The 15,916-nt window shown below is 40.3% G+C and overlaps 1 protein-coding gene across 4 annotated transcripts in view; it reads left to right on the forward strand.

Moving 5' to 3' along the window:
- atp10b (ATPase phospholipid transporting 10B) overlaps positions 1-15,916 on the forward strand; it is a 364,284-nt gene that overhangs the window by 329,636 nt on the left and 18,732 nt on the right. For all 4 annotated transcript variants that reach the window (XR_005943877.1, XM_041194601.1, XM_041194600.1 and 1 more), the window contains one exon: positions 12,884-13,187. Coding sequence is in view for 3 of the 4 variants with exons in the window: in XM_041194601.1 (XP_041050535.1) it covers positions 12,884-13,187 (304 nt within the window). In the remaining variant the exon portion in view is untranslated. The remainder of the gene's footprint in view (positions 1-12,883; positions 13,188-15,916) is intronic.

Raw genomic sequence — 15,916 nt, forward strand, 5'->3', positions numbered from 1 at the left:
TGTCGGGTCCCTTGATTAGGCACTCCCTGACTTTCAGCAAGGCACCCTTTCCTCCAGGAGCCTGCAAGCAACCTTGACAGAGATTGCTTTTCGAGCATGCTGTATGGTGAGTCCCCTGCCTGCTATTGGTTAGTGGGATGGGAAGGCATGAACAAGCCTTCCCTGCCCATACTTAATCAAGGTAGAGGCGAGAAGATGGAGAGGTCCAAACCTGCCACTTTCCCACCCGATTAAATGACCCCCATCTCCAAGCTTGACTTAAGAGAGGGCAATAAATTCTGCCCAAGGAGTGAACGGTTATTTTTCAGACAGGAGGAATTTACACAATGGTGCCGCTGTGGTCAGTATTAGGACCACTATTCTTTTTGATAGATATTAATGACTGGACTTGGGTATATGGTGCATTGTTTCAAAGCCAACAGATGATATTTGGAAATGTAGTAAATAAACAGGACATTAGCAACAGACATCAGAGGACAAAGACTGGTGAAAAGGGCAGACACATGGCAGATGAAATTTAACACAGAGAAATGTAAAATAATTTGCTTTAGTCGGAAGAATGAGAGGCATTAGAACTAAATGGTGCAATTTTAAATGGCTGCAGAGAATGAAAAACAGACCCAGGGATGTATGCATGCAGATCTTTGAAGCTAGCAGAACTTGTTGAGAAGGCTTCACATAGGCATAGACCACAAAGATAAAGAAATTATTCAAAGCCTTTATAAAACACTAGTTAGGTCCCAGCTGGGGTGCTGTTCAATTCAAGGCCTTAATGAAGGAACAGAGGAGAATTACCAGAATGATACCAGGGATGAAAGACTTCGGTTTTTTGGAGACACTAGTGACACTTGGGTTACTCTTTTTACAGCAGAGAAGGTTAAGGGGAATCTTTACATAATTGTTCAAAATCTTGAAGCATTTCAATAGAATAAGTAAAGAGAAGCCATTTCCAGTAGCTTAAGGGTTGAACCAGAGGCTGCAGAGTTAAGGCATTTAACAAAAGAACCAGAAGAAACATGAGGAAACAATAGTTTTATAGAGCTGTTATGCATCACCGGAAATAATGGTTAAAGCAGATTCAATAATAACTTTCCGATGGGAACTGGATAAATACTTAGAGGAAACATATGCAAAGCTAAGGGGAAAGAGCAGGGAGGTGATACTAATTTGATAGCTCCTTTAAAGAGCTGGCACACAGGCCAAATGACCTCCTCCTGTGCTGTACTGTTCTGTGATTCTACGACCAGAGACCTCTTTATGCTGCTTGGGTAGTGGTGGATGGGCAGAGGAGGTGGGTGTGAGAGATGGGAAGAGACTTGGCTTAAGTCCCAGAAACTCCTACATATTGCTTTTGCAATTTTATGTACTCCATGAGACAAGATGCACATTACCAGTAAAGATGAGACAAAACTGAAGTAGTGTGGACCCATTGCTCAGATATGCCCGAATGTGTCTAAGATGAACAGGATCAAAATTATTTTAGAATGTTATTAAATATAATTTAGTCATTTCCCCCACACAATATTGAACAAAATTGTTTAATCACCACCTTAATATGGTTTCATTTTGGTCTCTGTTTTTGTTCTCCTCTAACTTCCTGTCATTTCCAGATAACTTCATTATCCCAACCATCTGTGGCCCTTTAGTTACACCACAGCTGTTTCACTATATCACTCTTCACAATATTTACAAGTTCAAATTGCTTAAAATATCCAATATAATTGAGGCTTGGCTCAATGTTAACAAACAAGATGATTTGTTCTCCTGTTCTCACAAAATATCAATGGCAAAGATGTTAACTGGATGCACTTAATATGGTCCAATAAAATCGAACCACACAAATTTTCTCCCAGTTTCTTCAAGTTTTGAAATTCAGAGCAACAACAAAGAAAATTCAACCAACCAGATTTTATTTTATCATAAACTTCAATTTAATGCTGTATGCAATGATTTTTGAGTTGTCAGCTTTTTTGAGACACTCATTTTTAGTGAACTACCATTTGCCAGCTTTTCTGGGTTCTGTTGAAGGGTCATGAGGACTCGAAACATCAACTCTTTTCTTCTCCGCCGATGCTGCCAGACCTGCTGAGTTTTTCCAGGTAATTCTGTTTTTGTTATGGATTGGAAAGACCTATTTTCCTCAGCAGAAAGGTCAATAACCAGTGGATATAAATTTAAAATAATTGGCAGAAGGATTAGAGGGGAGTTGAGAAATTTGTTTCACCTGGAAGGTGGTAGGGGTCTGACTTGGATCAAGACTTGATTGCTTTTTTGACTGGCACAGACATGATGGGCTAAAGGGCCTCCATCGGTGTCCTATTTTTGTGTTTCTAAATAATTATGCATACACAGTTCTTTGGAAGTTGTAATTCACAGCTTCATTTTTTGATGTTGTCGTAACAGCACCAATCCCTGAGGATATCTGAACACAGACTGCTGACAGCCAAGAAAGAAAGCAGTCTGCAGCTTAATAAAGAACTTTTATATTTCTGTTGAGATTTGAGATACCAAAGAAAGAATATTCTCCTCAGGCCCATTAGACCCATTGTATCATATTTACCTTATGCAACAGTGACTACACTTCAAAAGTGCTTTGTTGGCTGAGAAGCACTTTGGGACGTCCTGAGGTTGTGAAAGATGCTATATAGATGCAAATCATTTATTTTAACTCTGCAGCTTAACTTGGAGCTGCTATCACCAGCAGTGCTGCAAATTAAATTAGTCTAAAACTGCCAGCAATAACATTCTGTTTCTAATGTATGCCCACTTATGCATAGCTTGCAAAGGGCTTGAGAAGCTTTGTAAGCTCCTTTTAATTGAAGCACACCTTTGATGTTTTATACTGTACAATCTTTGATGTTTTGCCCTACATCAAAGAATTTCAGTCAACATGCTGAAGAAAGAACTGAACAATGGTCCTTTGCATAACTGAACCTTTAATCAGACCAGGAGACTGCCAACACTAACCCTTTTGAAAGCAATAGCTTGCACAACAGACTTATCTCTTTCCCCAGGAATGATAACTTTTGTAAAACAAAATTTCTATAGATTGGAGGTTTGAGCACATGTATTTTACCTTCATAGTGCTTTAGATTAAGCACTCAAGTAGTATGGTGATATAAAATGAATCTTAGGACTAGATTTTGGCTACCGAGGTGGGTCAGGAAATTTCTGGACTTGCCAGACATGCCTCAGAAAAAATGCCTCAAAACACACACTTTTTGCTCTGGGGTTAGGGTGGGTGAGAAATAAAGTCACACCCGCTGACCCTGGAGGCAGAGCATAGGCAGCTATGGGGCGGGCTGGTTAGAAGGCCCACCCTATCTCTTTAGGATTTCATCCCAGTTGTCTTAGATGTTGTTAGGTCCTTTGGCTCTCATCTCTCATACCCCTGCTGAGATAATTGTAGGTTTTGAAACTCAGCCAAACATTCATAATGACGTTATAATATCCCTCAGGAAAATGTCAGCAAAGAGCTGTATTGAAATTGCACAACTAAATGGTACAGTGTCTTTTCTAACTACGCCTGCTAATCAAAGCAGTCCAGCAGAGTGTTTTTTAAACTTTCACTGACAGCTGCAGCCTTTTTTTAAGTTTAAAGAGCAGGGTGTTTGAAAGAAACCTCATCATGACAATTATATACCTTTTAAGACTGTTTATGTCTACTCCATTAACTTGTGACCCCCCACAGTATGGGTTAAGGCCCTTGCAACAAGCAAATCTGGGTCTTTTTGAACTCAGTGCTGAGTTCAAATAGCCCTGCTAAGTTTGGGATTTCCTCTTGTGTGAATCACACCCCACCTCCTACCTACTGCTGGCAAAAATTAGATCTGTTGGAAATGGAGATGGGACTTCTGCATCTGAGTCCCGCTGTCCATTTTTAAAGGTCCATGGTCTTCCTAACTCAGTGAAAATCCAGTATTTAGTGTCAGCCATGGCTCAGCTTGTAGCATGTTCTCCTCTGGTTGTGGATTCAAGGCCAACATGGGCTCAAGAGTCTTGAGCATAAATATCTGGGCTAATTTCAGAGCTGTATGGAGGGTGTGTTGCATATTTGGAGGTGTCATCACTCGGATGAAATGTTAAACTGAGGAACTGTGCCTTCTAGGTGGTCATAGAAGCAGGGGCTCCCTGGTGTCCTGGCTGATATTTATTCCTCAACAAGCTACAGGCCAAGTGCTGGAAAATGGGATTAGAATAGATAGGTGCTTGATGGCCGGCATGGACACAATGGGCCAAAGGGCCTGTTCCTGTGCTGTATAACTCTATGACTCTAAACACACTAAAATCTTATTATCTCATTTTTGTTTGTGAGAGCTTGCTGTGCACAAATCTGGCTGTCGCGTCTCACTGTATTACAACAGTTACTACATTTTAAGAAGTACTTTGTTAGCTGTAAACCACTTTGAGACCATGAAATATATTATAAAAAGGCGAGTTCCTTATTTAATATCGGATAGAAATTGTTATTTTTCTGAGTACTAAACAGTAATTGTTTCATATTGCCGACATGTTAAAAAATTTATTTAAGTCAGCTTTCAAAGCTTATAACCTGTTCCTTTAGCTAACAGTTGGGAAAATTATTCTCTGCAAAGTACTAATTTTGTTCAAAAATTAGGAAGACATAAGATAAAAGAAAATAATGTTGTGTAATTCTTAGAATAAATATATATCATGTATTATGGTCTTTGTAGTACATGAACATTGCTACCCTGTTCCTCATTGGCTAGACAATACTTGACAGGAAAGAGAGCAATTTTAATATAAAATACGTTTCCTTCTCCTCCTCTCCCCTCTGCTGCCTCTGTCCCCCTCAATTTGTATAACGTTGAAAATATTCCAAACAAAACCCTCACGTTGTTGTAAGAAGTAATTTGATGTCTTTGCACACTCAGCAGGGAGCCACTGAGCTGGTATCAGTCACATAACCTGCCAATAAGTAACTCCATAGGAAATGTTGCAAATCCATAATAATTGTGCACTTCAAAAGTGATAACTGCGTGAAACATGGTATGGCATCTCAACAGCCTGGCTAAAAGCATTATACATAGAAATGCAGGTAATTTTTTTCAATTAGTCCAAGCCAAAAGAAAAATCAGTGCAGTCAAAGAGCTTCTATGCATGTGCACAGAGCAGTTTCAAGTTGGATCGCTTATCGGGTTGTTTGATGAGGGATAAATCTTGTCCAGGACATGGAAGGCACCTTTTTCCAGTGCTAAGCTCTGATCATTTCCTGCGTCCAACCATTTGATTGATCAGAATATTTTTGTTATCTCACTACCCTGGTTGTGATAGCTTAATTTTTAAAATCTAGTCTTCCACCTGGTTAGGTTTTTAAAACTAAATTAAATGCAGATTTATATAAAAAATGTTCTTGTTATGTCTTTTATAAAAGATGTATACAGCAAGCATGAATTTCACTTTAAGCTTGCATTAGATCAGTGATGGAATACTTGCTACTTAATTTTGCTTTTCATGGCTATAGCACTACAAATCCTGAAATCAAAATAAAATGTTTCTTTTAGTACAAGTAACAGATAGGGATATTCTGTGTTACACCACAGATACAGACTAGATAGATCACTTGCTGTGTCGGAATTCTGGGCATATTTTGATTATCAGCTGAACTCAAAGATTCCTTCCTGCTTCACTATACTACAGTTTTAGTGGTGGATGTTTTGATAAATTTTAATGCAGCCTTGTTGATAGCACAAGCTTGCTTTGCATGCAGAATATCATAGACGCTGAGAATTAAAGTATTTGAGGATACATTTTAGATGTAAATGTTATCTCATTCCAGTAAACCTCCCAGCATTTGTTAAAGACCTATTGGGAAGTGATAATTTAATAAAATAGATGGACACTGCCCAAGCTTGCCTTTTAAGATTTGCTCTATTTTGAGTGCTATTGCTGATATTGAAAAAAATGGCTGTTATTAAACTTTTTCAATGGACCAAAACCTTGATGAATTTAGCAGTTGTAAATATGGGGCTGGATTTTATGGGCCATCAGGAGGGTGGCTGCATCAAATAGGGCTCCATGCCATTGGCAGCATGCCCACTGCCAGAGTGCCCAGCCCCCACTGTGATTTTATAAATGGTATGGGTGGCTTCAGGTGGGCCATCTGACCATGATTTATTTGACACCCTTAATAGGGCATATCCTGCCACTGCTCAGATTTAATGAGTGACAGGAGAGGTTTCAGCTGAATATATAGTCCAGCAGGTTTGACCCTGCAGGCTGGTGGCCAGAGAAGTGGGGAGGCACAGTGCTCCTCCTTTCTGGGTACCCTGTGCCAATTAGAAGCCCCTGCTCTGCAGCTTCCCATGCCTAAACCCTTCCCAGTCCGTCCGATAATAACCCACTCCAACTCCCATTATTCCCTTCAGAGTTCAAGATCCATCATTGGCTGCCTCTGCCTTGGCGTAGCTGCAGTATTGACCACCACTCCTGGTGGCACCATTGGTACTACAGAGCTGCTGGCTTCAGATTGGCCAACAGTTCTATGTTGTAGGATTTCCTCCTGGAGAGAGGTGGAGGTGTTGCCTCATTACAATTAAAGACCCATTGACTATAAAGTTAAAGCGAGGTGAGACAGTCAAGCTGAGGCTGGCTTACCCCTGACATTTATGCTGGGATGCAAGGAGTCCTCCCCCAGCATATATTCCATTCCCATGGAACCTATTACCCTTACAATAGATTTTTGAATATTTTATTAACAAAACATTTTTTTGGATATTCACTCAAGCTTCACTACACCTCCATTGCAACTAAGATATTTGTAAATTATTTTTAACATAAATTACTTCTTTTAAACAAAGATTAAATATTTTGACTGAACTGTACTGAGTGAATATGATTAAAGACCCACCTGAGATTGACAGAGATCAATTTATTTCTCAGCTTGGAGTTCCTCTTTTTTCAAATGAGCACGGGTGACGTAGTTGTCCCTTTATTTCTGGAGTATGGAAGGTGAGAAAGATAGAAATGAGCTTAGCTGGTCTCCTAAGGGCAATGGAAGAGAGAGAATTCATAGTGAAGAAGAGCCCATAGTTCAAAAACCAACTGGGCAATCTGGAGATCAGGTACCAAAAATAATTAGTCGAGTGGTTGGTAGAAATGATAGGCCTGGACCCAATTCTGTACTCGGGCAGTTTCTTTAACCTTTCCTTTCTGCTCCATATTACAGATTAATTTGTAATATGGTAAATGTCAAACCAGTGGGGAAAATGTACTTGGAAATTTTGCAGCTCCAACTTTGAATAGCAGCAGCAGATTATGTATTTGCTTTTCGAAGTTAAATTGCCCAGTGCTTTTAACTATTATATTGCACCTCCCATTTATTTAAGATCAGTTTATTCAACCTTGAGCCCAGAGATATGACAGGAATAACTGGAGGGAATGTTAAAGCCACAGGATGGGCATGGAAGGAATGGTGAGGAAGGGAGGCATTAAATTTTAAAAGCTGATGGAACCTGCCACAAACAAGCCCACGTAGAACCATGGAAATGTTACAGCACAGAAAGAGGCCAATCAGCCCATCCTGTCTGCACCTGCCAAAAAAGGAAAAAGAAAGAAGCTAGCTGTTCATTTTAATCCCACTTTCCAGCACCTGGTCCATAGCCTTGCAGGTTACAGCACTTCAGGTGCAGATCCAGGTACCTTTTTAAATGAGTTGAGCATTTCAACCTCAGCCACAAATTCAGGCAGTAAATTCCAGATGCCCAACAAAAAGTTTTTCCTCATGTCACCTCTAATCATTCTACCAATCATCTCAAATCTATGTCCAGTTTAATTGGGGAAGATTGCAGGGGTCTGGTAGCCCTGCAATTTGCAAGGGGGTGGAGGGGTGTGTATGGGGGTTGGGGGTATATGGTCAGCTAATCTCCAAACCAGCTCATGATCTGAAGCCCCCACCCCATCCCTATGATCTCACTCTCTCACTGCCCAGTTGTGACCTTCCTGTGCAGGTCTCCCTACCCAACAGCCAGTCAGTGTCTCCATCTGGCTGGCTACCAGCTGGGAAACAGAATAAGATACAAATGGGGTCCTGTCATTAAATTGGCAGGGTTTTGCATTACCCAATGTTCCAGGTTTCTCAGCCCATACCTCCCACAACCCCTCCCCCACCTCTCCCTCCTCATAAATATGTACCATTCTGTTGTTTCAAATAAAAATGGGCTATGCTTAAGATGCATAATTGCCACCATGATAAAGTGGAACAACTATGCTTCTTTCATCAATAAAATATATACAATCAAATCTGTCTCTTAGTCCGGTGGATCTAATGTATTACCATACAACAAGGACATCAATGTGGCACTGAAGGAGTGTAGAAGGGATCTGTGCAGAACATCTAATCTTACCTGTGGGAGCAGGAACCAAAGATTTCATCGCCCACTCCTATTGCTTATAGAAAACACATTCTGACATTGGTAGGAAGTAACATCAAGAGAAGACACATCCAAACCTTTGGCTCCATCAAATCTTTTCCTTTAAAAGAAGCACATGGTGGCAGATTACAACTGGCAAGCAGTTCTTTTTAAAAACAAAGTCATTTCTAACCTAAAAATTGTTGACATTTGCAAATAAGTGTTTGGCATTTCTCTAACCTTTCCTTCCTGCTCCGTATTACAGATTAATTTGTGGCTCCTGTTTTTTTGTAAATGTCAAACCGATGGGGGAAATGTACTTGGGAACTTTGCAGCTCGAACTTTGAACAGCAGCAGCAGATTATGTATTTGTTTTCCAGAGTTAAATTGACTTTCACAATAGATTTTGTAGCTAAATGACGTGGAACTTGACTGGAGCAGGGCAAGTATCAGAATTTAGGCTGCCCTTACTTTAATTAGCCTCTTAAGGAATAAAGGCAATACTAGTGAGGCTTCTCAGGAGCAGGTACTTGAAATTCTTTATGAACATGCCTTTTAAATACCATTGTAACAGAGCAGCAGGAGTACCTGAGGATGGAGGCAGCACTTAGAGGCTGTGCCACTCCAGATAATACTCTTCCCGAGAGAATATACAGAGAATGCAAGTCCTATCTTAGAGAGGACATGCGAATAAGAAAACAGCATTTACCAAAGAGGTAATAGGGGAGCTCTGCCAGATACTGAATGCTGATTTGCAGTTGCTGTCATCAGCCTGCCCTGCTATCTCTGTAGCTGTAAAGGTAATGATCATTTATATAGATTTTTCTTTTCCACCTATTTCCATTATTTTTAAATGTATTTCCATCCATTGTTTTATCTCTACCTTTTAGCCTATTTCGATCCCTTCCCCCCACCCCACTCCCACTAGGGCTATCTGTACCTTGCTCATCCTGCTTTCTACTCTTAATGTCACCTATTAGCACATTCCTTAGATAATATCACCACCTTCAACACTTCTTTGTCCTTTTGTCAATGACACCTTTTGGCGCTCTCCATCTATCACTGGCCCCCTATCTAGCTTTACCTGTCCCACCCCCCACCCCTCCCCCCCACTCCTTAAACCAGCTTATATTTCACCTCTTTTCTATTTTTCCTTAGTTCTGTTGAAGAGTCATACAGACTCAAAACGTTAACTGTGTTCCTCTCCGCAGATTTGGTCAGACTTGCTGAGTTTTTCCAGGTATTTTTATTTTTGTTTTGGATTTCCAGCATCCGTAGTTCTTTGCTTTTATCTTAAGGTAATGATCACACTCAACTTCTTTGGCACTGACATTTCATGAAGCCACAGAGGGGTTCCTTGTAATATCAGCCAGACTGCAGCTGCAAGTATGCATTTGATGGTTGTCTGATGCATCATGCATCAGACCTGGGGAATTAATCCAGTTTGATTTCACAGCAAAGTAGCAATAAAATAGAGACAACTAGTTTTATGGAGATCTCACAGTCCAAGGTTCAGGGTGCAATAGATGACATCCATGATGCTTTCCAAGCTCCCATAGACAGACCATTCCACTTCTTCAACAGGAAAGACTTCCTCTCCATGAGTGTAGATAGTGCATGAAAGCAATATAACATATTAACCTGTGATATGCTAGAAGTTCTCATGATGCATTCATCCTTAAAAATTTGTCCCTCCTGACCTCTTTGAGGAAGAAATTGAAGCAAATGGATGGTTTGTTTTTGACTAGCTAAACTCCTGCTTCCATGGGTAATGATTCCACTATAAGTGGTCCAGAGAGCAGCAGAAGGGTGCTACGATGTGACATCTGCCTCCAAGGAATTGCCATCAAGAAGACCTTCAGAGTTTAAAAGAGTGCTTCTACTGCCTAGACAAATCGAGCTGCAGTATGTTCCAGTTCATTTTTCATGTGTTGTTGTCTCCTGCACTCTGCACAATTTTGCTCTATGGTGTAGTTTAAAGGGTTAATGTAACTATGTAAATGAGATAGCTCACAAATTGGGGAAGTGATGTTAAGATTAAATGATTATCATGATTAGGTTCTTTCCTGTAGTCTCGTGGCAAGGATGAAGTCTCATTCTAGATGTAGTTACATTTTTGAATAAAGTTGATGTTAAGCCACATCTCAGAAGATTCCAACAATAGTCATTAACAACACCTCAAACACAAGAACATTAGATGGGTGGCAGCAGGCAAATGCTCAGCAGGAAAATGCACAGCCAGCAACTGAACAGCATGTGGACAAGCAGCAGATTATTTTTTTAAATGGAAATTGCTTCAAGCAAGTTGTGGGTCCAAACCAAGCTGAAATGTGGCTGAACTTGCACGGAAAATTTATAAGTTACCATACCATGTCGGGGCTCAGCAGCTCAGCAAAGAGCAAGTCAGTACACTTCTGTGATTGCACAAGTACACAATGGGTGGTTGCGCAGACGATATCCTAGTCTGACAAGGGATCAACAATGAAAGCATTCACTGCCTACTTCAGTCTCGGGAAAAAAACCATTGTTGAGCGAGGGAAGTTTAATAAGCACACCCAGTGACTGGGGGAAAATGTCAACTAGTTTATTAATGATCTATACCAACCAGCAGAAAATTGCAAGCGTGGCAACTTGAAGAATTAATTCGAGACCAAATCATTGGCGTCTTAGACAAAAACTTGTCAGGCCTCTTGTAGTCGAGGTACAGCTTAACGCTAACCAAGGCAGTTCAGTTGACCAGGCAAGCTGAGGTTAGGAGCCAGGATCGTTCAGTACTTCTAGGTGACAGGGAGGCTCATTTGCAAAGAAGCACCAGTTCAGTGGAGTTCGTTAAGTTTCAGTGTAAAAACATGACTGTACAGAAACAGGGAAATGTGAAGAGGACACAGCCACCTCCGTAGCCAAGTGTTATCAGTATGGTGGGAAATGGCAGAATCAGCACAGAGGTTGTCCTGCCAAATCTGCAGAATGCCATTTTTGTAAGAAGATGGGTTATTTTAAAGCAGTGTGTCAAGGACTTAACATTGCAGAAACAAAAAGAAAAGCCTCAAAGGTTAGCTAAAATCCAATAAATTGAAGATATTAATGATTTAGAGCTGCCAATCCTGGGCTAGATTGAAGGGTCAATGGGAAGTCATTGGAGTGCTGAAATTTTAGTTGACAGGGATAAAGCATGTTTTAAACTGGACACTGGAGCTGCAGTTTTGGTTCTCTCTGATGTGGTTGGTGTGAGATGATCTTCAGCTATCAAGTATAAACTCAGTGGACCAGGAGACATATAACTTAGTTATGGGACAGATGACTGCAACTCTTCAATATAAAGAGAGGAGTATCACCAAAATCTTATACATAATCCAGAATCTGATTTGTTCACTTTTAAATCTGTACAAGCTCTTCTACTTAAAATTGATCTACAGAGTGGAGAAATTGGAAAACCAAGAGCAGCCTTAAGACTTTAGAATTATATTTCCACAATTGTTCAAAGGGATTGGGAAGCTGAAAATAGATTATCACATCACCTTACATCCCAAAGCAAAGCCCAATGTGTTTGGTTACTCTGAGGACGTATTGAGTAAAGAAGACACCTCAGTGTCGAGGATGATTGCTGATTTATGATGACAGATTAGTTACACCTAGAGTTCTACAATTTGTTGTACATCAGAGGTTATACCAAGGTCACTTGGGTATCACAAACTATCATGCCAGAGCGAGAAGTTCTGTTTGGTGGTCAGGGATCTCCAAATCATTAGAAGAGATGATATCCGATTGCATCATGTGCACTATCCATCAGCAGGAGTAGAGGGAACCACTAATAGCATCTTTATTTCCATCCAGGCCATGCGAATTTCTTGGGTTTGTGGAGGAGAGGTCTTTCTGGTTGGGGATTCCATTTCCTGTAGCAAGATTGTGTGAAGTGGAAGGAGGCCAGGAAACTAATATTGTTTGACAGGTGATATGCGATAGGTAAAGTCAAATGTGGTGGTACCATCCTCTTAAAATATAGAATGAAAATCATACATGTAAACAATACTATTATGTGAATTGGGTATGCATAATGTAAACTGCTGAGTTATTGCCTTCCGTAATACAGAGTACATTTTGGACGGGTATTTGTGTAGCTATTAATATTAGAAGCTGAAAAGTGTGCTATGCCGTAGGATCCCAAGGAAGGAAAGGGTGTGTGCTACCTTGTCTGTCTCGTCAGGTCTTTGAATATCTTGCAGCTATGGTCAGCAGTCAGGTGGGATAAGACAATATGTAATCAGTGCTTGTGCCACCTCGCTCAACATGGCACAATCTGTGTCACCTGCAGGTTTCTTTCAAGGATACCCAGCACTAGATCTAGCAAATGCTATATTGAGTAGTTTACAATATGTTATAGCTGTGTCCTGTTGTGTTGGTCATGAACAGATAGTTGTAGTGACCCCTGGTACTAGTTCATTGAAATAACTATTCTATTTTCTAAACTGTATATTTTTTTAATTGAAGGAAACTTTTTTTTTATTTAACAGGAGACCTGTGAATCTTTGTTGGATTGCATCTCTGACGAAATGAGAATGTATAGAGAAATAAATTGCACTACATCCAAATTAACAATGAACTTTGCCCCCATTTCCTCTGTATTCAAACCCAGCTTTGGTCTTGTGATTGATGGAATGACTTTGAGTGTGATCTTCCATGGAAACCTGCAGAAGAAGTTCTTGGATCTGGCAAAGTGTTGCCAATCTGTGCTATGTTGCCGTTCCACTCCTCTGCAGAAAAGCATGGTAGTCAAGCTAGTACAAGATCATCTAAAAGTCATGACACTAGCAATAGGTATATATCTTTTTACTATTATTCCTTAAATATGTGGTAAAGAATTTCTCACTCTTAATGGTTATGCTTTCCCTAATGTAATTAGACTCCATTTTTTTCTTTCTCCCACCACCCCCCTACCCCTTCCTACATTATTTTGGTAAAGTCAGCCCAACTGTAAATTAAGAATGCATAAGAACACTTGCATTAGAAATTTTTCATATGAGATCAATCTGGTCAAAATTAGTAAAGGATCACACTCTGGATAATGCAGGATCTACAGTCATGGTGTGTTTGGAATTTCAACTAGGATAATCCATATCCAAGTTTTCCTATGAAACTAACCATTGTCAGTTTGAAGCCAATGGGATTGCCAATACTCTATGCCTGTACTTTATACATTTCTTGGAATTATGTATATTTTTTTGTTAAATATACACTCTGTAAAGCATTAAGTTTGGACATTTTTCAAATGAGTTAAATAAAAAATAATATTTAATGTTTTTGTACTCATCAGGGTGGAGGGCGTCAGAGCTATGGACTGGATTTTTTTTTTCATTCCTCTTGCCTGTATTTAGCATCAAGTATTCCCAAGCCCATTAAAGCACAACCTCCTGTTGAGTAAACCACTTTCTTATCATCCCAATACCTTTTGTGGCGCTATCAGAAGAACATCCTTACTGCACTGGTATGAATTTTTCCACTTTACATACCAGCAACTGTCTGGCTTCTGAAAGTGAGGCTATCATTTGGTAGTGAATTGGTGGCAATTTGCATACTGGACCAAGGCCAGTGGAAACTGGGTTGATGTTGTTTCAACTAACAGAGAGTGGAGACTTTAAGCCTGGACTGAAAGCCAGAGTCTACCCCTCTGTGTTTCCCAACATTTACGAATGTTGAAGACAATAATGAAAATTCACCCCAAAATTCCATATATTCCTCAATAAGAGGATGGACAGGTGGCCTGCTCCCAGCTATTGTTGATCCCTCTTGCTAATCAACGTGAAAAGAGTTCATATAATTTGTCACGTTCAGTAGAGGAATGTCCTTTCCATAATTTAAAAACATGGACTAAGACAACATCAGCTGCAATCTTCCAGAACTAACTTACTCTTTTTTTTTAAAAAAAGATATTAACAGGCAGTTAAGGTGGCTGCCAAAGGTCAGGTGACTTTTGCATTTCTGCCTCAAGCCTTTGGAAAGTTCCTGATAGAATAATCATGGGTGGGGGTCTCCCCCTTGAAAATACCAAGACAAAACCTATTTGTGGGATTTACACCTGCTATTGTTTACCTGAAACTCCAAATCTCTAGACTCTCAGAACTACCATCTCCGCATTTGATATTTAACAAACGAGAACTGCAGAAACCAGTTAATCATGTGGGTGTGAACAGCCATCATCTATCTCCCATTGTGTGGCAATAGTTTCGGACTTTCAAATCATTCTGGGTGGACAATAGCAGATGTGACCAAAGCCAACTTCAGGTCACAAATTCTTTTATTCCAAGAACTAGAGAGAGACTAGTCAGCCTGCAGAGAACAGAAACTGCTGAAAAAGGCAGTAACACCCACACCTTTTAAAATCTGGAGATGGCTACATTTTAAAGCCTCCCAGCTATTCCTATTCGAAGTCCACCAGTACAGACACTTGATCTCCTGCTAAAGAAACAAGTACCCAACTTTTTGATCGGCTGAAAAAGAAATTTCTTTGAGAGAATCCTGCAATAATCCTGATATATGACCCCAGCTTTTGAAACCACCAAGGCTTCTATTCAGGAGTGAAAATGCCACTTTCAACAGGCCCACAATGACTGCTTTTCTAGCCTTGTTCCCAAGTGACCAAGTCCAAGCTCTCTCATTTATCTTTAGAATGAAAATAGTGGGAAATTGGCTTCAGTACAAACCACATTGATCTCTGTGTTAATTCTATCTGCAAAGATTGCAACAGCGCAGCCTGCAGAGGAGCAGGATATCATTGACAGCAACTTCCATTTTTCTACATTTAACTGCAGATACCAGAAGTTGCTATCTGTCTTATCCTTGACAGCTTCACCGTCATTTGTACAGCAAGATCTAGATCAGTGCCTGTCGAAAATGATGGAATCAAAAGATCCCATGACACCATTTGAAGAGAAAGGAGGTCCCCTGGTGTCCAGGTCCAATATTCTTCATTCAATCAGTATCACCAGATTAACTAGTTACTCATCACATCTGCTGCTTGTGGGGCCTTTTTATTCATGTAATGTTGAAATTCTATGCATGCTGTATCATGGCAGACACTTGTTTTATACTCAATGAAGAGTGCAGGAGAGCATGCAAGGAGCAGCAACAGGAATACCTAAAAATGAGGTGTCAACCTGGTAAAGCTACAACACAGGACTACTTGCATGCTAATCAGCATAAGCAGCAAGTGATAGACAGAGCTAAGCGGTTCCACAGCCAACAGATCATATCTAAGCTCTGCAGTCCTGTCACATCCAGTAGTGAATGGTGGTGGACAATTAAACAACTCACTGGAGACTCCACAAATACCCCCATCCTCAACGAAGGGGGAGCACAGCATAACAGTGCAAAAGATAAGATTGAAGCATTTGCTACAATCTTCAGCTAGATCCATCTTGGCCTCAGGAGATCACCAGCATCACAGATGCCAGTCTTCAGCCAATTTGATTCACTCCACATAATATCAAGGAATGGCAGAAGGCACTGGACACTGCAAAGGCTGCTCCAGAACTTGCCAGGCCCCTAGC

The sequence above is a fragment of the Carcharodon carcharias genome, chromosome 8, assembly GCF_017639515.1.
Source record: "Carcharodon carcharias isolate sCarCar2 chromosome 8, sCarCar2.pri, whole genome shotgun sequence".
NCBI classification, from domain to species: Eukaryota; Metazoa; Chordata; class Chondrichthyes; order Lamniformes; family Lamnidae; genus Carcharodon; species Carcharodon carcharias.